This window comes from Podarcis bocagei, assembly GCF_964188305.1.
Source record: "Podarcis bocagei genome assembly, chromosome: 1".
Taxonomy (NCBI): Eukaryota; Metazoa; Chordata; class Lepidosauria; order Squamata; family Lacertidae; genus Podarcis; species Podarcis bocagei.
Genome location: NC_138125.1, coordinates 20963365 through 20983466, shown reverse-complemented (window position 1 = coordinate 20983466; position 20102 = coordinate 20963365). Strand labels below are relative to the sequence as shown.

General features: G+C 42.8%; 1 protein-coding gene across 1 annotated transcript in view; it reads left to right on the top strand.

Annotated features, from left to right (window-relative positions):
* The window catches only part of LOC308575806 (uncharacterized protein C14orf132), a 37702-nt gene extending 18234 nt beyond the window's left edge, over positions 1-19468 (top strand). Inside the window, exons 2-3 of the mRNA XM_081174814.1 lie at positions 15145-17216; positions 17590-19468. Of these exons, the coding sequence (XP_081030940.1) occupies positions 15145-15369 (225 nt within the window). The 3' untranslated portion in view covers positions 15370-17216; positions 17590-19468. The remainder of the gene's footprint in view (positions 1-15144; positions 17217-17589) is intronic.
* Positions 19469-20102: the final 634 nt, after the last annotated feature.

Below are 20102 nucleotides of genomic sequence, written 5' to 3'. Positions count from 1 at the left end.
CTTCCTGCCTCGCTTTGCTGCCTCCTCCGCCCCCACCCCCAAAGCTTGGAGGTTCCCCGGCAAGGGGGAGGGAAAAAAATTGAAACTTACACTTTCGTGCGTCCCTCCCGGCGTGATGCTGCGCGCTGACGTCACGGGGCTGTAATGGTGGTGTGCCTCGAGATTTTTTTCATCAAACAAGTGTGCCTTTGCCCAAAAAAGGTTGGGAAACACTGGTTTAGAGGTCCCGGGTCCTAAGGAAGTCAGACTATCCTCCACCAGGGCAGGGCCTTCTCAGTGATGGCTCCAACCTGGTGGAATGCTCTGTCCCATGAGAATCCTGTCCCTTCAGGATTTAACCTCCTTCCATCGGGCCTGTAAGACAGAGCTATTCCACCTGGCCTTTAATTTGAATTCAGCCTGATCTTTTATTTCCATTCCCTCCCCTTTTATGAAGATCACCCGCTCTGAGATCCAACAGCTAATTCTCCCCTGGCCTCCTTTCTGGCCCAAGTAGGACCAATTCAGCCAGCTAGACCTGGGGATTATCAAATGCTTATTTCCCCTAAATTGATTTTTGAATTTTATTGTTATTCGTGGTTTTATACTGTATTTTATGCTGCTTTTATAATTGAGTGTTTTAAATCTGTTGTTAGCCACCCTGAGCCCGGTTTTTAAACCGGGAAGGGTGGGGTATAAATTAAAAAATATTATGATTATATTATTTATTATTCAAGTTTAGCAAAGTCCTTCCCCTGGATTCCCATCCTCTTTTAGGCAAATAATGAAATGGGAATGCAACAACTAAAATTTCTAGGGGCTCACCTTTGTACTAAGACCATAGGAAGAGCCTTCTAGATCAAGCAACAGTCCTTCCAAGGCCCAGCAAGACCAGCATCTTGTTCTCACAATGGTCCACCAGAAGCTGATGAGAAGCCTGAAAGCAGGACGTGAGCACAACAGCGCTCTTAGCAACTGGCATTCTGAGATGTACGACCTCCCACAGCAGAGGTAGAACATAGCGATAGTGTTGGGTTGCCATGTGTCCTCTTTTTCCAGGACACACCCTCTTTTTCAGGGGTAAAATCCAGGTGGATTTTTAAAAAATTGCCCAAATGTCTCTGGCTATAATTTCTGGATGGGACATAGACATAACTGTGGCTGAAGACTTGCTTTCATCTTCTCTTCTCCTGCCCCCCTCAGCAGTATATCACAGCTTCTATAGCCTACATGTAGTAGGGGTATTTAAACGAGAGTCGTCATAGCGTCCTCTTTTTTGCTCTTCAAAATATGGCAACCCTACAGTAGTGTCTCTAAGTAGTCGTTCATAGCCCAATAGTCACACAGCACATAGTTAATCTATGAATTTGCTTCCAGTAGAGGTTGTGATGGCCACCAAGTTGGATAGCTTCAAGAGGATTATACCAGTTCATGGAGACTATCAGTGGCTACTTCTTCTGTCCTTACGGGCGGCCAGCATTCTAGCTTACCGCAATTGAATCTTTTTATGCTCTTCCTTAAATCATTCTATCATGCATTGGTGTTTTTATCTCAATGGAAATACTGTACCCAAAAACCTATCGTTTACGCTCATTAGGGTACTGGGTTTCGAGTACATTTCCCCCACCCCTTTTCATTATACACTGTAAACATTTTCCTGCTAGGAAGGTAAACCCCATAACCCTCTGAAATCAGTGACCTAATTATGTATGACAGTCATTAGCCCAGTGGAACAGCAGCCTGCCTGAGAGCATCTGTTTGAGAAAGCCCTGTGTTGCCGTTTTACTCTGATGCATTTGAAATGCAAATCGCAGCGCTAATTAGACAGCCTTTCTGCATCGAACCACATAGCTCTTTTCTCTTGAAGCTTGTATGCAACTGTCAGGCAGGCTTCAGAAGAGTTTGGGGGGTTTTCGCCTGTCGCTGTCCGCAGCATTCTCGTTTTCCCAAATGTGCAAGAGCGTTTCTTATGAGGCAAGTGATCTGAGGATCCATCTCTGTAACCTTGCATGCTCACAGAGCCACTCCCATTTCTTGGGGGCCCTAATCTCCAAATCCTTCCATGCAGCTATGGGGTGTGGTTCTCCATGAAGCCACAGTCAACTGAGCCTGTGTGCATAAATATTGTTAAAATAGCCGCTCTCTTAGACAGTGGCGTAGCGTGGGTTGTCAGCACCCGGGGCAAGGCAAGTAATTTGCACCCCCTAACCCGTGGATTTGCGCCCCCTAACCCGTGGATTTGCGCCCCCTAACCCTAACCCCCAGATGTTGCGCCCGGTGCGGCCGGCCCCTCCCTGCACCCCCCACGCTACGCCACTGTTCTTAGAACAGCCTCCTGGCTACAATAGTCACCATACGCCTCCTTGAATAAAAGACATCTTTCATTGCCTGTAGGGAAAGTGCTCTCTCTGCTGGGCTTCAGGGGACATCTGTCAACAATGGAGGTAGAGGATCTCTTCAAGGAAAGACTCCTAAACCAATCTAGTTGCATCATTTAAGCTCTACCGAATGTTTGGGGAAGGGGTCAGCAAACTTTTTCAGCTGGGGGCCAGTCCACTGTCCCTCAGACCTTGTGGGGGGGGGTGTCGGGCTATATTTGGAGGGGGGGAGAGAACGAATTCCTATGCCCCACAATCAACCCAGAGATGCATTTTAAATAAAAGCACACATTCTGCTCATATAAAAACACCAGGCAGGCCCCACAAATAACCCAGAGATTCATTTTAAATAAAAGGACACATTCTACTCATGTAAAAACATGCTGATTCCCAGACCTTCCGTGGGCTGGATTTAGAAGGTGATTGGGCCACATCTGACCCCGGGCCTTAGTTTGCATACCCATGGCAAGGGGGCAGCCTTGTGGGGAGGAAAGCTTATCAATGGCCCACATAAGGGCGGTCTTTTATGTATTGGCAAAAAGAACTGCATCAGCAAAAAGAGGTCAAAATAGGTTACAGATTCAGTGTAGTGGTGAGAGTGTTGAACTAGGACTTGGGAGACTAGGGTTCAAATCCCAACTCAGACATGATACTCTCACTGGCTGATCCTGGTCCAGTCACTGCCTCTCAGCCTAACCTACTTACAGGGTTGTTGTGGGGAACGAATGAGGGAGAGAACCACCTTGAGCTCAATGAAGAAAAAAGTGGACTATAAATGCAATACATAAGTAATAAATAATCTTGTGTATCAATCAAAAATTTCTTTTTGCCTGTACTAAAACCATTGATATATCCCATCCAATCAGGCTGTCAGAGCTGCTTGTTTGTCTGTTTTAAGCGTTTTATTTTACATGTGCTCATCCATCAATATGGCTCTCAGAGAAGCTTGCATAAGATCAATAAAAACCAGGCAGCCTTTGCCCACTGGCTTGCACCATAAAAGACACCATACAAAGGGGGAAATGGAGAGGGAAAGTAAACAAGGAAAGTCAGATACTAGTTCTCGAAAGTTTTAAAATAACCAGCCGGAATAGAAACAATTCAAGGCGAAAGGCCTAATGGAGCTCATCTCTCAGTAGAAAGTCAAGATACGGTGCTATGTGTGGCCCTGATCCAATTCAAAGATGTTATTGGCATCAAGCTTCAACTCATGAGGTGAGGGGAAGACCCCATCTGCTGAATCACCCCGATTTACCTTGTTACCCAGTCACCACAAAGAGTCAATGCATACCTTGAATCAATTACTGCTTCAAGTTATTTCAAGGAAGAATTCACAGCAGCCATTTTGAGAAGCCACGAGTAGCATTCAGCTAAGTCTTGCTCAGAGAAGGCCCTTTGAAATTAATGAACATGGCTCAAGTTAGGTTTGTTCGTTTCAGCGGATTTATTCAGGAGTAAAAGGTACTTGAATAGCACCTCATGGAATCACATTTTCTCTCTCTCTTAAAACTGAGATCATGAAGAAACGTGCATATGTCACGAGGCCCTAGAATTAATTGGCTCACCAATGCACAGCGACGGTAATTCGATTAATAGCAAATGTTCTCAGAAAAGATTACTGAAAGGCACAGATTGAGTCATAGGTTGGGCTGGTTATTTTTCAGGCGGAATTTTCAGCACTGTGAATAAAATAACCAACAATGTAAACTTAATGTGCCCCATGCATTTTTGTTTTTAAAAAGAAATATTCACATTAACCGCACAAAATGTTAATTGCACACACATAAACAGTGCAAGGGCGAGTTTACTCAGCCTCCTTTCCAGGCAAATGTTACAAAACGAAACAGATCTCTTATGATTTTTCTCTGAGGCTCTGGTTGAAGGGAAAAGCTTCCCATATGGTTCCTGTATTACGTCTCAGAGCTGGCTTTTAATTCTTCTTCTTTACAGCAGAGCTTAACACTTTATCAGTTTATTTGCAAAGATTTCAGGATGCAGTGCTCGCCAGAGGAATACTCTGCTTATGTGTGGTGATGGTAACAGGACACAGCTTGGTTTCTTGCTTCCCTGGCTTTTGTTTAATAAAAAAAATCATGCTTATGCTTCTGAAGCAGAAGGCAGGGATTAACACATGTGACCAGCTTCTGCTTTTGGTCTAAAACGGAAGGGATTAAGAACATCAGGCCAATGGCCCACATTGTCCAGCATCCTGTTCTCATAGAATCATAGAATCATAGAGTTGGAAGAGACCACAAGGGCCATCGAGTCCAACCCCCTGCCAAGCAGGAAACACCATCAGAGCACTCCTGACATATGGTTGTCAAGCTTCTGTTTAAAGACCTCCAAAGAAGGAGACTCCACCACACTCCTTGGCAGCAAATTCCACTGTCGAACAGCTCTTACTGTCAGGAAGTTCTTCCTAATGTTTAGGTGGAATCTTCTTTCTTGTAGTTTGGATCCATTGCTCCGTGTCCGCTTCTCTGGAGCAGCAGAAAACAACCTTTCTCCCTCCTCTATGTGACATCCTTTTATATATTTGAACATGGCTATCATGGCTATCGGTTTTGCCACTGTTCTCACAGTGGCAAAACCGGCAAGCAGGCTCTGTGTGCAGCAACACTCTTCCCACTTGTGCTTCCCAGAAACTGGTATTCAGAAGTGTACTGCCTTCCAAAGAAGAGGGCAAACATGGCTAGTTGCTGTTGATGGCCTAGCTATGACGACTGTGTGTCTGAGGCAGGGCCGGTTGCTGGACATCACAAGTAGGAAAAGCGCTGTTGCACTGATGTCCTGATGCTTGCAGGCCTGCCGTCTCACAGGCCTCTGCAGGATGTGAAGAAATACTAACTTTTGCCTGTCCTGAATCTTCCAAAATTCAGCTCCATTGGATGACCTCTAGTTCCTATAATATGAGAGAGGGAGGGAAAGACTTTTCCCTGTTCTAAAGTTAAAGATTCAGAACACCATAGCTTTTCCCTGTCAAGGACAAAAGGAACATTTGTGATTTCTGGCGCATCAACGGCTGGGAAAGGGAAGGGGAAGGATAAACAGTCCTTACCTGTCACACAGGTAAGTTCAGAAGTGATGCTAAATGTGGGTTGCCAGTTTGGGGGGGAAGCAGTTTTTTGGGGACTCCTGCCCAGAATTTTTCTGGCACATGTTTTCTTTCCAGTGTTTAAGGTTGTTGCACTTTCTGTTGACCCGAAGAAAATACTAATTAAATGACATGGTCCTAATTTTTCGTGGGGAGGTGGGTCTAAGATGATGGTTGACACACCTCCCAGATTTCATAATTCGGATGAGTGGGGTTGGAGAAAGGGCATAATAAAAGAAAGGGTTATAGCAGTTAGGCTTGAATTACTGTTATAACAACAAGGGTTGGTGCCGTGCTGTTTTTATTGTAATTATGTTTTAAATAGATCTCTAATATTTATACACAATATTAATTCTATTAATGTTTAATTGTTTTTAATTATTTTTTCTCACCTTGTTTTTAGCTGTTCCTATTTTATCTGTAAGCCACCTTGAGTCCCTGTCAGGGGGAAAGGCTGGGTGTAAATAAATAAATAAGAATAAGAATATAAGAATAAGAATAATTAGGAATGTATGAGGGTTATATCTCTATGCAGCACTGTGGTTCTTGGCTAATGGGTCGGATAACAGCCTGGAAGTAATCAGCCCCAAATAGGAAACAGGATGTTTGACTGAATGGATCTTTAATGTCATCTGCACATTCTTCTGCTTATTGTGTTGTGGCAGTGATATAAACCTCATAGTACTGTTAAATCTCAAATCGCAGTCCAACATCTAAAACTTGAATGAACATCCAGTTATCTCACATTAAGGCACTTCACCAAGTTTCACTGCAGAAGGCATGTTGATATTCTTAGGGGGATATACAAGCCTGGGGCTGGTTCATTCTGTCTGGGGATGCCATTCTATAGAGGCACGTTGAGATGTATTTACTAAACTGAGTAGAGTCATTGCTGCAGGTAATGGCAGAAAATGCTTCATTCTCAACACCTGACAGTCAGCCACCTTGGGGATGCCATCGTAAATATACCTATTTAGAGACAGGTCACTGCCGCATCAAACTGTAAGCCCAATGGCAATACTAGAATGTGAATTGTCCATGACAGCAGGACTCTCAAAGGAGGTGGTGGTGTTTTTTGCTTTTTGTTTAAGATAAACAAACGGGGGGAAAAGAAAATGCCCACCTCCATTTCATAGTTTTTAAGGGTTTTCAAATATATAAAGTGGGGAGGGACACAGGGATATATTTACCTTCTGCAAAGTACTTTTAAATAATGTGTGTGCGTGTGTTGACTTTTTATTTAACATTCTGTTCCCATCTCGTATTCATTTCACAATGATATGGGAGGTAATTACAAGAGCAGTGTGAGGTAATTAATTTTGTATATTTCAAAAATGGATATTCCATTGCTGTTTCCAAGGTCTGCTTTCTGTTATTTTGATTTAATTCGACAATTAACCAGCAACGCAAGGTCATGGATGGAAGCGTGCAAACTGAGTTTGCCATCAACCTGTCTGTATCACTCTTGCTATGCGTTTGGACTGCTAAATTAAGATAGACCAGAATTGCTCCAGGGATGAAGCCTTAAGGGTGTCTTGGAAGGGACCATGTGAAAATATCCTTCTGGAGTCCAGAGGCAGGGTATGGACAGACGAAACTCTGTTTTGCAGATCCTCTCCTCCAATTAGATAGCTGGGTACTCTTCACCATTACGCAGCATGTTGTCCAAACAAATGTTTTGTGTCTTAAGTAGAATCACTGCTGATTCATTTGTACAGTAAATTTAATTGATTGACAAGGTGGAACGTGTGCAGAGGAGGACGACCAAGATGATCAAGGGTCTGGAAACCAAGCCTTCTGGGGAATGATTGAGGGAACAGGGTATGCTTAGCTTGGATAAGAGGAGACTGAGAGATGATATGATAGCCATCTTCAAATATCTCAAGGGCTGTCACATGGAAGATGGAGCGAGCTTGTTTTCTCCTGTTCTGGAGGATAGGACTCAAACCAATGGCTTCAAGTTACAAGAAAGCAGATTCCAACTAAAAATCAGGAAGAACTTCCTGATAGGAAGAGCTGTTTGGCAGTGGAATGGACTCCCTTGGGAGGTTGTGGACTCTCCTTCCTTGGAGGTTTTTAAGCAGAGCTTGGATGGCACTATGTCCTGGATGCAACCACCTCAGGCAGTAGAATCCACTGGGGCAGCAGTTCCCGATGTCAATCTTTCTTCCTCTCTTGTTCCTGATGCAGATTTTTCCCCCTCACTCCTTCCCAGGCAGGGAGTGGGGTTCTGCTTTGGGGTCTGCCTCGGGTGCCGAAATGTCTTGTGTCGGCTCTGCCCCCTACATTGCAGGAATCACAGCTGATCAGGGTAAATATGTAAGGGTCTGATACCAGGGAATGTGGGCAGTACTGACTTAGATGGACTAATCGATCTGATTTATTGTAAAGCAACTTCCTAGGTTCTGAAAAGGTGGCTGGGGCAGGTGGAGAACGTACATATTTGTTGATGTATGTTGCTGTAGATTCTCCCCCCCCCCCGCCCCATTTTAGGTTTGATATTACATTAGTTATGGAACAAGACTTCTTTATTGGCTCTGATCCAGGAAGCCCCTTTAAACACATTTAAGAGACTGTACGCAAGCAAGCAATGCAGCTTACAACACATTCATGAAAAGCAGCTCCTTATATAGTAGCACAAACTGCCCTCCCCCAAAAGGAATATTAAAAATATTTGCACTACAGCATGCAGTGAGGAGGGGCACTGTTGTCTGAAAATATATATATCATGCAGCACTGGTTTTTAATCTGCTAACAGATTACACCCACATTTTCTGGAATTGTCCCCCCTTTTTTTAGGAATTCTATTTCTGAAATAATTTCAGAAATGTTAGGCTCCATTTGGATATGTGTTCCTAAGATATTTCTGCTTGGATACTTAAAAGGTGTTATCATAGACAGCGATCAAGGGGTGGTAATCAATTTGATTACTGCAGCAAAAATAATAATTGCTAAGAATTCGGGGGGGGGGACCTTTTTCTCTCTCACTACTTTTGAGTGGGTCGAGAAGATTTTGAATATGGTAAAAATGAATGATCACTGCAGATGGTGACAGCAGTCACGAAATTAAAAGATGCCTGCTCCTTGGGAAAAGGCGATGGCAAACCTAGACAGCATCTTAAAAAGCAGAGACATCACCTTACCAACAAAGTTCCGTATAGTTAAAACCATGGTTTTCAGTAATGTATGGAAGTGAGAGCTGGACCATAAAGAAGGTTGATGGCCAAAGAATTGATGCTTTTGAATTATGGTGCTGGAGGAGACTCTTGAGAGTCCCATGGACTGCAAGAAGATCAAACGCATCCATTCTTAAGGAAATTAGCCCTGAGTGCTCACTGGAAGGACAGATCCTGAAGCTGAGGCTCCAATACTTTGGCCACCTCATGAGAAGAGAAGACTCCCTGGAAAAGACCCTGATGTTGGGAAAGATTGAGGGCACAAGGAGAAGGGGACGACAGAGGACAAGGTGGTTGGACAGTGTTCTCGAAGCTACCAACATGAGTCTGACCAAACTGCAGGAGGCAGTGGAAGACAGGAGTGCCTGGCGTGCTCTGGTCCATGGGGGTCATGAAGAGTCGGACATGACTAAACAACTAAACAACAACAAAAAATGAATGAGCGAACTCATTATAGGAGAATACAAGCAGAATTAACCAAATAGATATATTTGGGGAGCTCAGGGAGGGCAGAAACCTCCCATAGAACAGAAGGGCAAAAGCTGCTTGGTATTGTTTTTCAGTATATGGGGAAATTGTATTTTTTTGATACACTGGAATAGCAAGTACAATGATAATATGCAGCCTTATGATGCTCTCCATTCATCATAATGTGGGGTTTTTCTAGTTAGAAATTTTATTACTGTATTTTAAACTTTCTGGTTCTGGCAGTTTTTTGCAAACTATAACAATAAACATTGCACCACATAATATACAAAATGTAACTAACTTATTATTAGTATTAATAAAGGACATATCCTCCACAACTCTTTCAACATTTTATTTTATTTTTCTTTTAGGTACAAGATTCTCCCCCCCCCCCAAAAAAATAAAAAATATCCAGCTCCACTATAAATGGGATTAAAAAGCAAATAATTTTATAACTTATCAAAAACCAACAAATTTATGATTAGTGGCCTAGTTCTTCAACTAATTTAGCACAGAAATACAAGCATTTTAAAGTATGAAACATTACACATCTATCTGTTTTTTGCATCATATTGTTATTTAGAACAAAGACTATGAGCAAAAGGGGAAATTGCTGCAGATAGAAATTTATTTTATGATGAATAAAAATTCAAACTTGAACCTACTTAGTGTGTTGGTAGTATTGTTTGTTTCACTTTATATAATTTCATTATTATATTTCTCTTTCAGTTTTCTCTCTCTCTCTCTTATATTTTGAATGACAAGCTGTATAATGTGTGGAGTTGTATCAGGCTGAATTTATTGACAGCATCCTGCTATTGGGGCACTTATTTTTATTTTCACTAAATAAAACATTTTTGTGCTTGACTTTTAACACTGATTTTTATCCATAGCAGAGAGATTTCCTTTGTGAGCAAGCTCACTTTCACATCAGTACTTTAACATATACATTTCAAGGCATAAATGTGAAGGTTGCTGAGGCGAAGGGGGCCAGGAGGGGCAATATAAAAATTTTATTTCTTAGCAGAACATGGAACCAGTGGGAACTGCACACTCATTCTGAATCTCGATTGTTTGAGGAAAATCTACATTATTTCATGTAAGAATTATTAATTACATAGGTGTCAAATGTGCTAGCTTTGCGGGGGGGATCACAGCATACATTTATTTCATTATTGCATACTAATGATAAGTATTTATGATGTTGAGCCTCTCTCAGTTAAACAATGGTGCGAAGAGATGCTGAGCCACAAGGTTGGAATACATGGCACATGTGCAACCATGTGCTTTCTGAATTCAATAATTGCTTCCATAGCAATAAGTGCTTCGTTAGAAAGAATTTATTCTTCCCTCGAGAAGCCTTCCTTTCCTTAGTACAGTGTGGTACCTCAGGTTACAAACACTTCAGGTTGCAGACTCCACTAACCCAGAAATAATGCTTCAGGTTAACAACTTTGCTTCAGGATGAGAACAGAAATCGTGCTCTGGCAGCGCGGCAGCAGCAGGAGGCCTCATTAGCTGAAGTGGTGCTTCAGGTTAAGAACAGTTTCAGGTTAAGAACGGACCTCCAGAATGAATTAAGTACCGTACTTAACCCGAGGTACCACTGTATGAGCAAGCTGACATACCTTAAACCTTCTTTTCCTTTACATCTCTTATGCAAAGTATTAATGTCCTGCAAGAAACCCATCCTCTCCTGGCTCCTAAAACAATAATCCTCTGCAGGGCCGGCCCTCCCACTGGGTAGAATAAAGCTTCTGCCTCAGGCAACAGTTACGGGGGGCAGGGAGTGATGCAAGGTGTTGAAGGACAGAGATGTGTGTGTCAGGCAGCTTGCCCGGTGCCCCCTCAACTGAACAACTGGCCTCCATTGTGGTTCAAGTTCGATTCAGCTGTTTGACCAAATGGAGAGGGGCCATCTGATCATCTGAGAACCTTTTCCATTTTGATCCATGTTTGTTTTGAATTTCTTAATAAAAATAAGTAGGATGGGGAGAGCTGGAAAGCCCTCCCCCCCAAAAAAATGAAGTTCTGGATTGTTTGCAATTTGAATTTTTAGAGTTTCTTCCCCTTTTCAGTCTTTCCTTTTTATTTCCCAATAATCTTTTGCTGAAAACAGATGTGGTCTGTTTGTACAACTTAGTCCTGGGCCAAGATCAGTTGGAATGGATTCTAGCATCCTTTTAAGCATACGAGGTACTTAATCTTCCCCCAGAGTTCACAAATACTTGCATGACCTTGAGATATTCTTGAAATGTACAAGATGGTGAGTAGAAAGATGGAAATCTAGGGAACTGCCTTATAAAGCAGGTCCGACTATTTTCCGTATAGCCCTGTATTGGTAACTTTGAGTTGCAGTGGCTGTCCACTACCTGAAGCAGAGGTCTTTCACATTGCCTGCCACCTGACCTAGTTTTAAACTGGAGATCTCGGGGATTGAACCTGTGACTTTCTGAATGCAAAGCCAGAGCTCTACTGCTGAGCTGTGGTACCCCCCCCCCATGCTTTGGTTCCCCTCTTACTGAAAGACATTAATGAGAGATTTTCCTGTTGAGTCTGGCTGCTTCTAGACCATCACACTGTCATTCATTCATACAAAGTGGACTTGATGGTCTTGCGCAACAAAGCCACTTCCAAAAGAAGTAGGGGTTTTGTGGCAAGGAAAGTGATAGGAAAATGCATTGGATAATGACAGTGTTGGGCGACATCCTAAAACCACCATCCAAACAAAATGAATGCTCAATAAACAAGACAATCTGGCAGAGCCCTCTGTTGGATACTGCGATCGGAAACCTAAAGATTGCTTTAAACCACATCGTTCAGTTTTCCCGCAGCTAGTATATGTTTGTGCCAAACAAAATCAATTTCCACAAGCATCATTTCATTTGTTTCCTGAGCTTTTTTGTGAATACAGAAAACATAGTCTAAAACACCCCTTTTCAAGCTCTTTTCCTAAATGTCTTGTAAAGGGCTTGACACTGATCTCTTAAGATTTCTGCCAACCCTGGGGAAAGTAAGGCACTGAGGGTACAATTTAAATGGAAAGATGATGTATTGTGGGGCTTTGCTACAAATAGCACATTGCCCAATTATAAGAATAATCTTCTCCAAAGCTTGCCTAGTAGAGACATGTTAGAAACCCAATCGGTCCCCTTAGCTATTTGGCTATCTGAGCTTAGGGCCAGCTCTGATGTGTCTTTCTTCACTGATAAAGGCTCTCAAACCACTAGACTTTGAGAGCTTTCTGTAACAATAATTCACATGGACAATTAATAAGAGTAATTCCCCCAGCTTCCCCAAAAGGAAGAGAACTCTGGGTTTTCCCAGTTGCTCATTTGAAAATATCTGCTTCTCTTTTCTCATTTTCCTTTTGTGCTCGCTTCTTCAAATCACACAGTACTACAGAAGATTTTTAAGTATACAGTGGTACCTCAAGTTACAAACACCTCAGGTTACAAACACTTCGTGTTACAGACTCCGCTAACCCGGAAGTAGTACCTCGGGCTAAGAACTTTACCTCAGGATGAGAACAGAAATCATGCGGCAGCAGGAGGCCCCATTCGTTAAAGTGATACCTCAGGTTAAGAACGTTTTCAGGTTAAGAACAGACCTCTGAAATGAATTAAGTTCCTAACCAGAGGTACCACTGTACTGGTATTAGACACCTAGGGCAGTGTTCAATTAAATAACCATGCAAGTGGAACATTTATTGCAGTGGGACTTGGTCCCCATCCCTCAGTCTCTGTGTGTCCTGAATCTGCTCCAGAGAATTGGGGTAACCCCTAGAACAGATTTAGGGGGTGCACAGGGAAGAATAAGAGGGAGGGACTTTCCATTTCAGTCATCTTCATGCTGTGATGAATCCCATCCCTATTAAAATTCTTTAGGTGTGACATTTTGGGTTTAAAAACACAATATGCAGCAGAAGTCCACAGTAAGTCATAACATCCAAGTGAACATACAGCCGCGTATTACGAAACCACACTAAGAAAACAAAATAAAATCTCGAGCTGAGAATGTACTAACATGACTAACAAAATACAGAAGTTAACACTACCATGAAAGCTGGGAGAATAGAAAAGGCTTCGCTTGATGCCTAAACGACAACAATGTAGGTACTCCCAAGCCAGTTTCCCTTGGGTGAGCATTTCATAACCAGGGCACTGCCCAGCAAGAATGAATGTAAGACGAGCCTACTGGATTAGGGCCAGTGGCTCATCTAGTCAAGCATCCTGCTATCACAGTGGTCAACCAGATGCATATGTGAAGTCTTCAAGTAGCACCTGAGCACAGCAGCCACTCCTCCTGACTCTTTGGTTTCCAGTAACTGGTATTCTCAAGCTTACAGAACACCACCAAGAAAAGTTCTCTTTCTCAAAGCCACCCCCAACTTCTGATGGAGAAGACACTCGGATGAGGGGCTCCATTGCCAAGGGTATCATCACATTCCCTTGGGTACTGAGGTGCCAAGCAATGTGGTATCCCATCCTACTTCAAACAGTTACAGATAGGTAGCCGTGTTGGTCTGCCATAGTCAAAATAAAAAAATTCCTTTCAGTAGCACCTTAAAGACCAACTAAGTTAGTTCTTGGTATGAGCTTTCGTGTGCATGCACACTTCTTCAGATACTTCAAAGAGTTCAGGGTGGCAAAGATGGAGGGTACTGTTCTCATTTTATCCATGCAGCAATCCTCTCTGAGGTAGATTCTGTTAACTCAGTGAGTTTTATGGCTTAGCAGCCCTTCAAGTTGAAGACTCGTCTCTTTAAAATAGGACATGAGGGCACCCCAGCTCAATCTCTTAAAGTTTCTTAAAATTCTCTTAAATTATGGGTCTTGTCATATCAGATGGTTAACTTTGTCTTAATGGACTGCAGAATTTGTGGGGAATGGTGATGGCAGAGGCTGCCTGTCATAGGAACTTCAAGCCCAGCTGTTAGCTTTCATGGCAGAATTTGTCCCGGGCTCCAGAAAAGCTCTGAATTAGAATTTAAATTCATCTGAAGGAAAAGACTCTTAATTCCCACCCCCCTAAAGTACTGGTTTCCTTCCTGGGATCAAGAAGGCACTTGGACATGCTGAAATGTGTGTCCACTTGAATACATTTTCCATCTGGGTGTTTTCCCCTCCCACCAATAAACTGTGTAAGATACTATGTTAGAAGCTTGAAATCCCATAACAAATATTTATCTTGGACAAGGCCTGTTTACTGAAATGGTCATTCTGGAAGAATGACTCTTGAACTGATTTCATACAGAGTAGGTCTATCCTTTACTGAGGATAGAATCACCAGCCTGGGACAGGCCTTCAGAAACCAGGACTAAATTAGCCACTTTCTAGCCCTCTCTCCTTCACTTCCTTCCACTAACTACTGTTACCTCGCCATACTGTCCAATTTTTTCTGACACAAAACTGGGAAGTGCAGTTTCCGGGATGTGCTCGTAGCAAGTTACGTGGCCCATGCTTCACTTTCACCACAAAGGAAACACTTTTTCGGGGCAAAAGCACATGAGACCGCAGCACCCAAAATGGCTGCCAAGATCTCGTGTGAAAAAATGGGATGCCCCGTTTTTTCCCAGGGCTCTTGGAAGGTATGCCTCACTTCATGCCCCTCTACTATAACACATTTGAAACCCATCATCTGCATGTTAGGAGTCATTTTGGAACACCATGTGACACAGTCCGTAAAGAGGCAGGCCCTGCTAAACTCTGCACTGTGGTCTTCAAGTTTTAAAGTATTCGCTTTAAGGCACAGAACCAGAAGCACATGCAGTTTTCTTACCCTCCTACAAGAAATGCTAGTGTAAAGTCACTGCAAAACAGAAACACCCATAGCATTTATTTTTCATGAAAACATGTCTTGCGCCTCTCTTAAAAGTATATTTTTGCAATCCTCACCATTATATCACCAGATATTGCTGGACTCCACCACAAACAGCAGATGGTGGAAGTTGTAGTGCAACAGCACCTGGAGGACAGCAAACAAGTATCTATTTATGGACCTTTTCCTCCAATTCTTGACCCTAATGTTCTAAATTCTTCTTCCACAGCTTCCAGTTATGGGAGGAGCCTTCATGGATTCGCCCAATGAGGACTTTAGTACGGAATACTCCTTGTTTAATTCCTCTGCCAACGTCCACGCAGCTGCTTCGATGCCGAACCAGCCTGAAGATGCCTCCCGTTCTTCAAACGACGCCATTTTGTTATGGATTGCAATTATAGCCACAATTGGAAACATAGTTGTTGTTGGAGTTGTGTATGCCTTCACGTTCTGAGAAGAAAGGACAACAGCTCGGGGAGGTGGACAGTTGCTGTTTCATCAGCGCAGAGTGTGTGTATGTATGTGGATATATATATGCGCACATGCCTATATACAAATGTAAATCTTTTTAAATATTTGTAGGTAGACCCTTGTTAGCTAAAAACATGCTTAACCAATAGGTGACCAAAAGATAAATGGGGGGGGGGGAGCCACCCTTGAAGTCCTTTGCAAGTGATGTGGGGAGGAAGCATCTCATTAACAGCATAATCAATTAAATGTAAAGTTTAACATGAAAAGTCAGTGAATTTATACTTTGTCAGATCATTGGTCCATCTAGCTCGCTATTGTCTTACTGACACAGCAGATCTCCAGGACTTCAGATAGAGGGACTTTCCCCCGTCTCCTACCTGGAGATGCCAGGGATTGATCCTGAGACCTGAATTCAAAGCAGAGGCTTCATGACTGAGCTACGGCCTTTCCCCATAATGCAAACTGCAACGCACACAAAAGAAAAGGCAGGTTTGCTCACCAAGGGCTCTGATCCTTGCTGGCTATTGAATTTGTTGCTTATCTCATTTCTCTATGGTTTTAAGTATCTAATTACTCCTGAATTGGAGCTTTGTACGTGAATACCTTCCTCCTCAGGTTCTGCAGCAATATCTTTCCTTGCCCTCCATAGGCACTGGACAAGTATACATGCAGAAGTGGTTTGAATTTTTATTTTAAAATGGCAGGAAGGTATGCATGTGGAGAGTACCCCTTTTTCGTTGTCCATTACAAAGGCACATTGAAATATTACAATTGGTTTTGTACATATGGTTACTTTCCTAGCAGTTCATATTGCCGGAGAAAGAAAATGACTCAGGTGTCTAGAAAGTTGTACAATCCAGTTGCATAAATCTGAAAACCCTGGGTCTGGAAGGATGACATGGTGGAAGTTCAGGATCTGATAATGAAATAGAGGCTTGCAACAATATTGATAGATATTCTTGGTTACATGGGGAAACATAATGGTGACAGCCCCAAAGCCACACTCTCATGCACAGAGAGAGATTCTGGTGTCTTCTTCTAACCCAACTGCATTGACCAAAGTCTGTGATGGTCTAGAACAGAATGAGATGTTATTGTGTGTCTGTGGCTCAGAAACCAATGCCACTCTTTCACCAGGTCCATAGAGATATTTGTATAAAAACTCATGTCAAAGGGAATTAGGAGAAGGCCTTTTTTTTGCTGTTGTTCTAAGCCAGGGATAGAGAACCTATTATTGTGGCTCCAGTTTTCAGCAGACCCAGCCAGCATGGGCAATAGACAGGGATGATGGGAGTTGAGTCCAGCATCATATGGAGGGCTCCAGTTTTCCACTCACTGCTCTACACTCCCTGCCATGGTTGCCACCTGTTACTTCTCCTCTGAGTCATCATTGCTACCACCTGCTTGCTTGTCAGACAGTCAAAGAGCAATCAGACAGTGATGGCTGGTTATCAGCATCACTACTGCAGCACATAGAGGTCCAAAGGCAGTGGTGTAGTGGCCCATGGAGATGTCACCGATCTGTTACCATTCCTCTTGTAGGGTCCCTGTCTCCAGTGTCCTAGAGTCACCCAGTCAGCGTGAAAGGGGAGCTTTTGTAGCCTCTGTATGCTCTCAAGCTAAGCATTTAGGGACACCAAGAACACAAGGTGCTTCAGTTTCAGGAGAATGTTGTGAAATGGAACTTCATGGAGAGAAAAAACACACAACTCAAGTCACTCTGAAAGAAGATACTGGAACACTCCAAATCATTTGCCTGTGGACATGCATAGAAAATGGTAGTTCTAAAAAATAATATTTTAGGTTATATAATTGTAGAAAGGGACGCGGGTGGCGCTGTGGGTAAAACCTCAGCGCCTAGGACTTGCCGATTGCATGGTCGGCGGTTCGAATCCCCGCAACGGGGTGCGCTCCTGTAGTTCGGTCCCAGCGCCTGCCAACCTAGCAGTTCGAAAGCACCCCCAAGTGCAAGTAGATAAATAGGGACTGCTTACTAGCGGGAAGATAAACAGCGTTTCCATGTGCGGCTCTGGCTCGCCAGAGTAGCTTCGTCACGCTAGCCACGTGACCCGGAAGTGTCTGCCGACAGCGCTGGCTCCTGGCCTATAGAGTGAGATGAGCGCACAACCCTACAGTCTGTCAAGACTGGCCCGTACGGGCAGGGGTACCTTTACCTTTACCTATAATTGTAGAAGGGATATAGCTGTGAGGGAGCATGGCTAGGACTAGCAGGAAGGGACGCTGCACTTCTAAATTTGTCACTACACTCCTGGCCAAAGGTTCTCTGTTATAAGCAGGTTAATGAGCGTTCTCCCTGCATTAGCAACATGGTTTTAGTTAGCATGTCATATAAAAAGATAATCATGACAAATGCTATGAAAGGGCACTTTGTGTTTTTATTTATTATCATTTTTTGCAGTCGAATATTTCAGTGTTTCCAAAAGTGGATGTAGAAATCTTGGTGAACAATTCCTGTGTTGCATTTGGAAATGCTGTGAAGAATAAGCTGTTAATAAGCAATGGCCTGATTCTCAGGATCATTGCACTGTGGTTGTTGCATGGAAGGCAGAGTCAGAGGCTGCAATCCTGTGCACATATCTTCCTGGGAGAAAGTCCCATTGTACATGGTGAGAAAAAATGCTCATAGGACTAGACTGGGAAACTTCTGTCATAAATAACTGCAGAGATAAAGATGGAGGATGCAGTTAAACCTCTAAAAATGATGGAAGTGGTATCAGTGGAAGGAAAATATCGGTATGGCTAGTGAATATTTATAGGCATCGTCTAACTCCCCCCTCCCCATTTATACATCAGGCCTACCTTTCAAACAGTTGACTAGCAATACATCTTTTCTTGCCTTACCCTTATTTTCCATCAAGTCATCAGTCATCATTTGTTCAAGCAGCACCTTTGCAAAGCTAAGCAGGGTCTGGTCTGGTTTCAAATTGGATGGGAGACCGAGTATTGAGATTCCTGCATTGCAGGGAATAGGACTAGATGACCCTCAGGATCCCTTCCAACTCTACGATTCTGTGAGTCTACTGCTCAAACCCAAAATTTCCCCAGTTCACCCCTCCCCCGTCAGTTCCCATTCCAAACCACTAATGAAAACTAAATGACTTTAGTTTCACGCTCCTGAATGCTTTTTGTTTTTGTTTTGTTGCAAGCCTATTGCTAGCTTCATGATTAGATTTGATTAGATATTCATAGGGGTTTCAGCAGCTCTGGCACATTTTTGCAGCGAAAACAAACTTTGCACCGTCAATAAGAGAGAAAACCATTTCACCATGGTTACACACAATTGTACTTATTTTATTTTATTTTTACCCAGTGGGCTCCCTGTGCTGCTTGATGAATTTGCTGATAACAATGCTTCGCTTGAGCTAATTTGTGGGTTTTAATCTAAGTGCAATTAACAGTGTTTGTGTTTGTTTGCCGACGGACTAGGCCAAATTTTAAAAGAACATTCAGCCTTGGAAAAAAAGAGCAGACTAAAACAAATTGTGGAGAAAAGAACCAGGCTGTCTTTTTAAAGAGCGGGAGATGTAATTGCATTGCATGAGTGTACTGTTTTCAGAAAACAAGGCAGAGAAGTAGTTCTCTCCACCCCATATTTTCCATATTCACGGTTTGCTAATATTATTAGTAATGGTCTCACATAACTCGATTATCGATTTAAGACCAAACTGCTACTAATATTCTGTGGTACAAGAGGCAGTGATGGCCATCAACATGAATGGCTTAACAATTAGACAAATTGAGGAAAAGGCTCTCAAAGGTTTATATCTGACTAAATTCTACTCAGAGGAGAATTGTTGAAATTAATGGACTTAGGAAGGGACAAATGAAATTGACCATCCTAGTTCAGTGATTTGTTGTGTGTTTTTCCCTCCTATGAATGCTTCCTCTGCGGTATCCGAGAGATATTCAAGATCTTAATAAGTTCTCCACATTTTCCTGCAGGGGAGTTATTAATGTGTAAAGCAGTTCTGTTTTTCACATCATGTCCCAGATAATGTAATTTTGCTCAGTGTCCTGCAGGTAATCACAGAAGTGGAGGGCCTGTGAAATGAATTCAGTTTTTTTAAAAAGGAAACAAAACCCTTTGGAAAAAAATTAATTTTGCATTTAGAGTTCTCACAGTTTGAATCTGCATCTCTTTGCTTAGATAATGAAGAGCTACCCATTTCTAGTACAGTGGTACCTTGGTTTTAGAACAGCTTAGTTTATGAACAACTTGGAAATACAGTGGCACCTCTGGATGCGAACGCAACCCCTGTCTGCGCGTGTGCGGGTCGCGATTTGTTGCTTCTGCGCATGCGCGTGACGTCATTTTAACCGTCTGCGCATGCACAAGTGGCGAAACCCGGAAGTAATGCGCTCCGTTACTTCCAGGTTGCTGCAGCGCGCAACCTGAAAATACTTATCCCGAACCTACTTCAACCCGAGGTATGACTGTAGAACACTGCAAACCTGGAAGTAGGTATTTCGATTTGTGAGCTTTGCCTTGGAAGCTGAACATGTTCTGCTTCCTGTTGAGTGTATTCCATTTGTAAATTGAGTCCCCCGCTGCTAATCAGAGGATTCCTGTTGAGTCAGTCGGCTGTTGAGTCCCAAGCACCCACACAACACAGAGGTGATATTTGGAGCCTTTGTTTTTGCTATTTTTTTGCGTTTTTGTTTGTGTGACTTTTTCATTTTTTTGACTGTGACTTG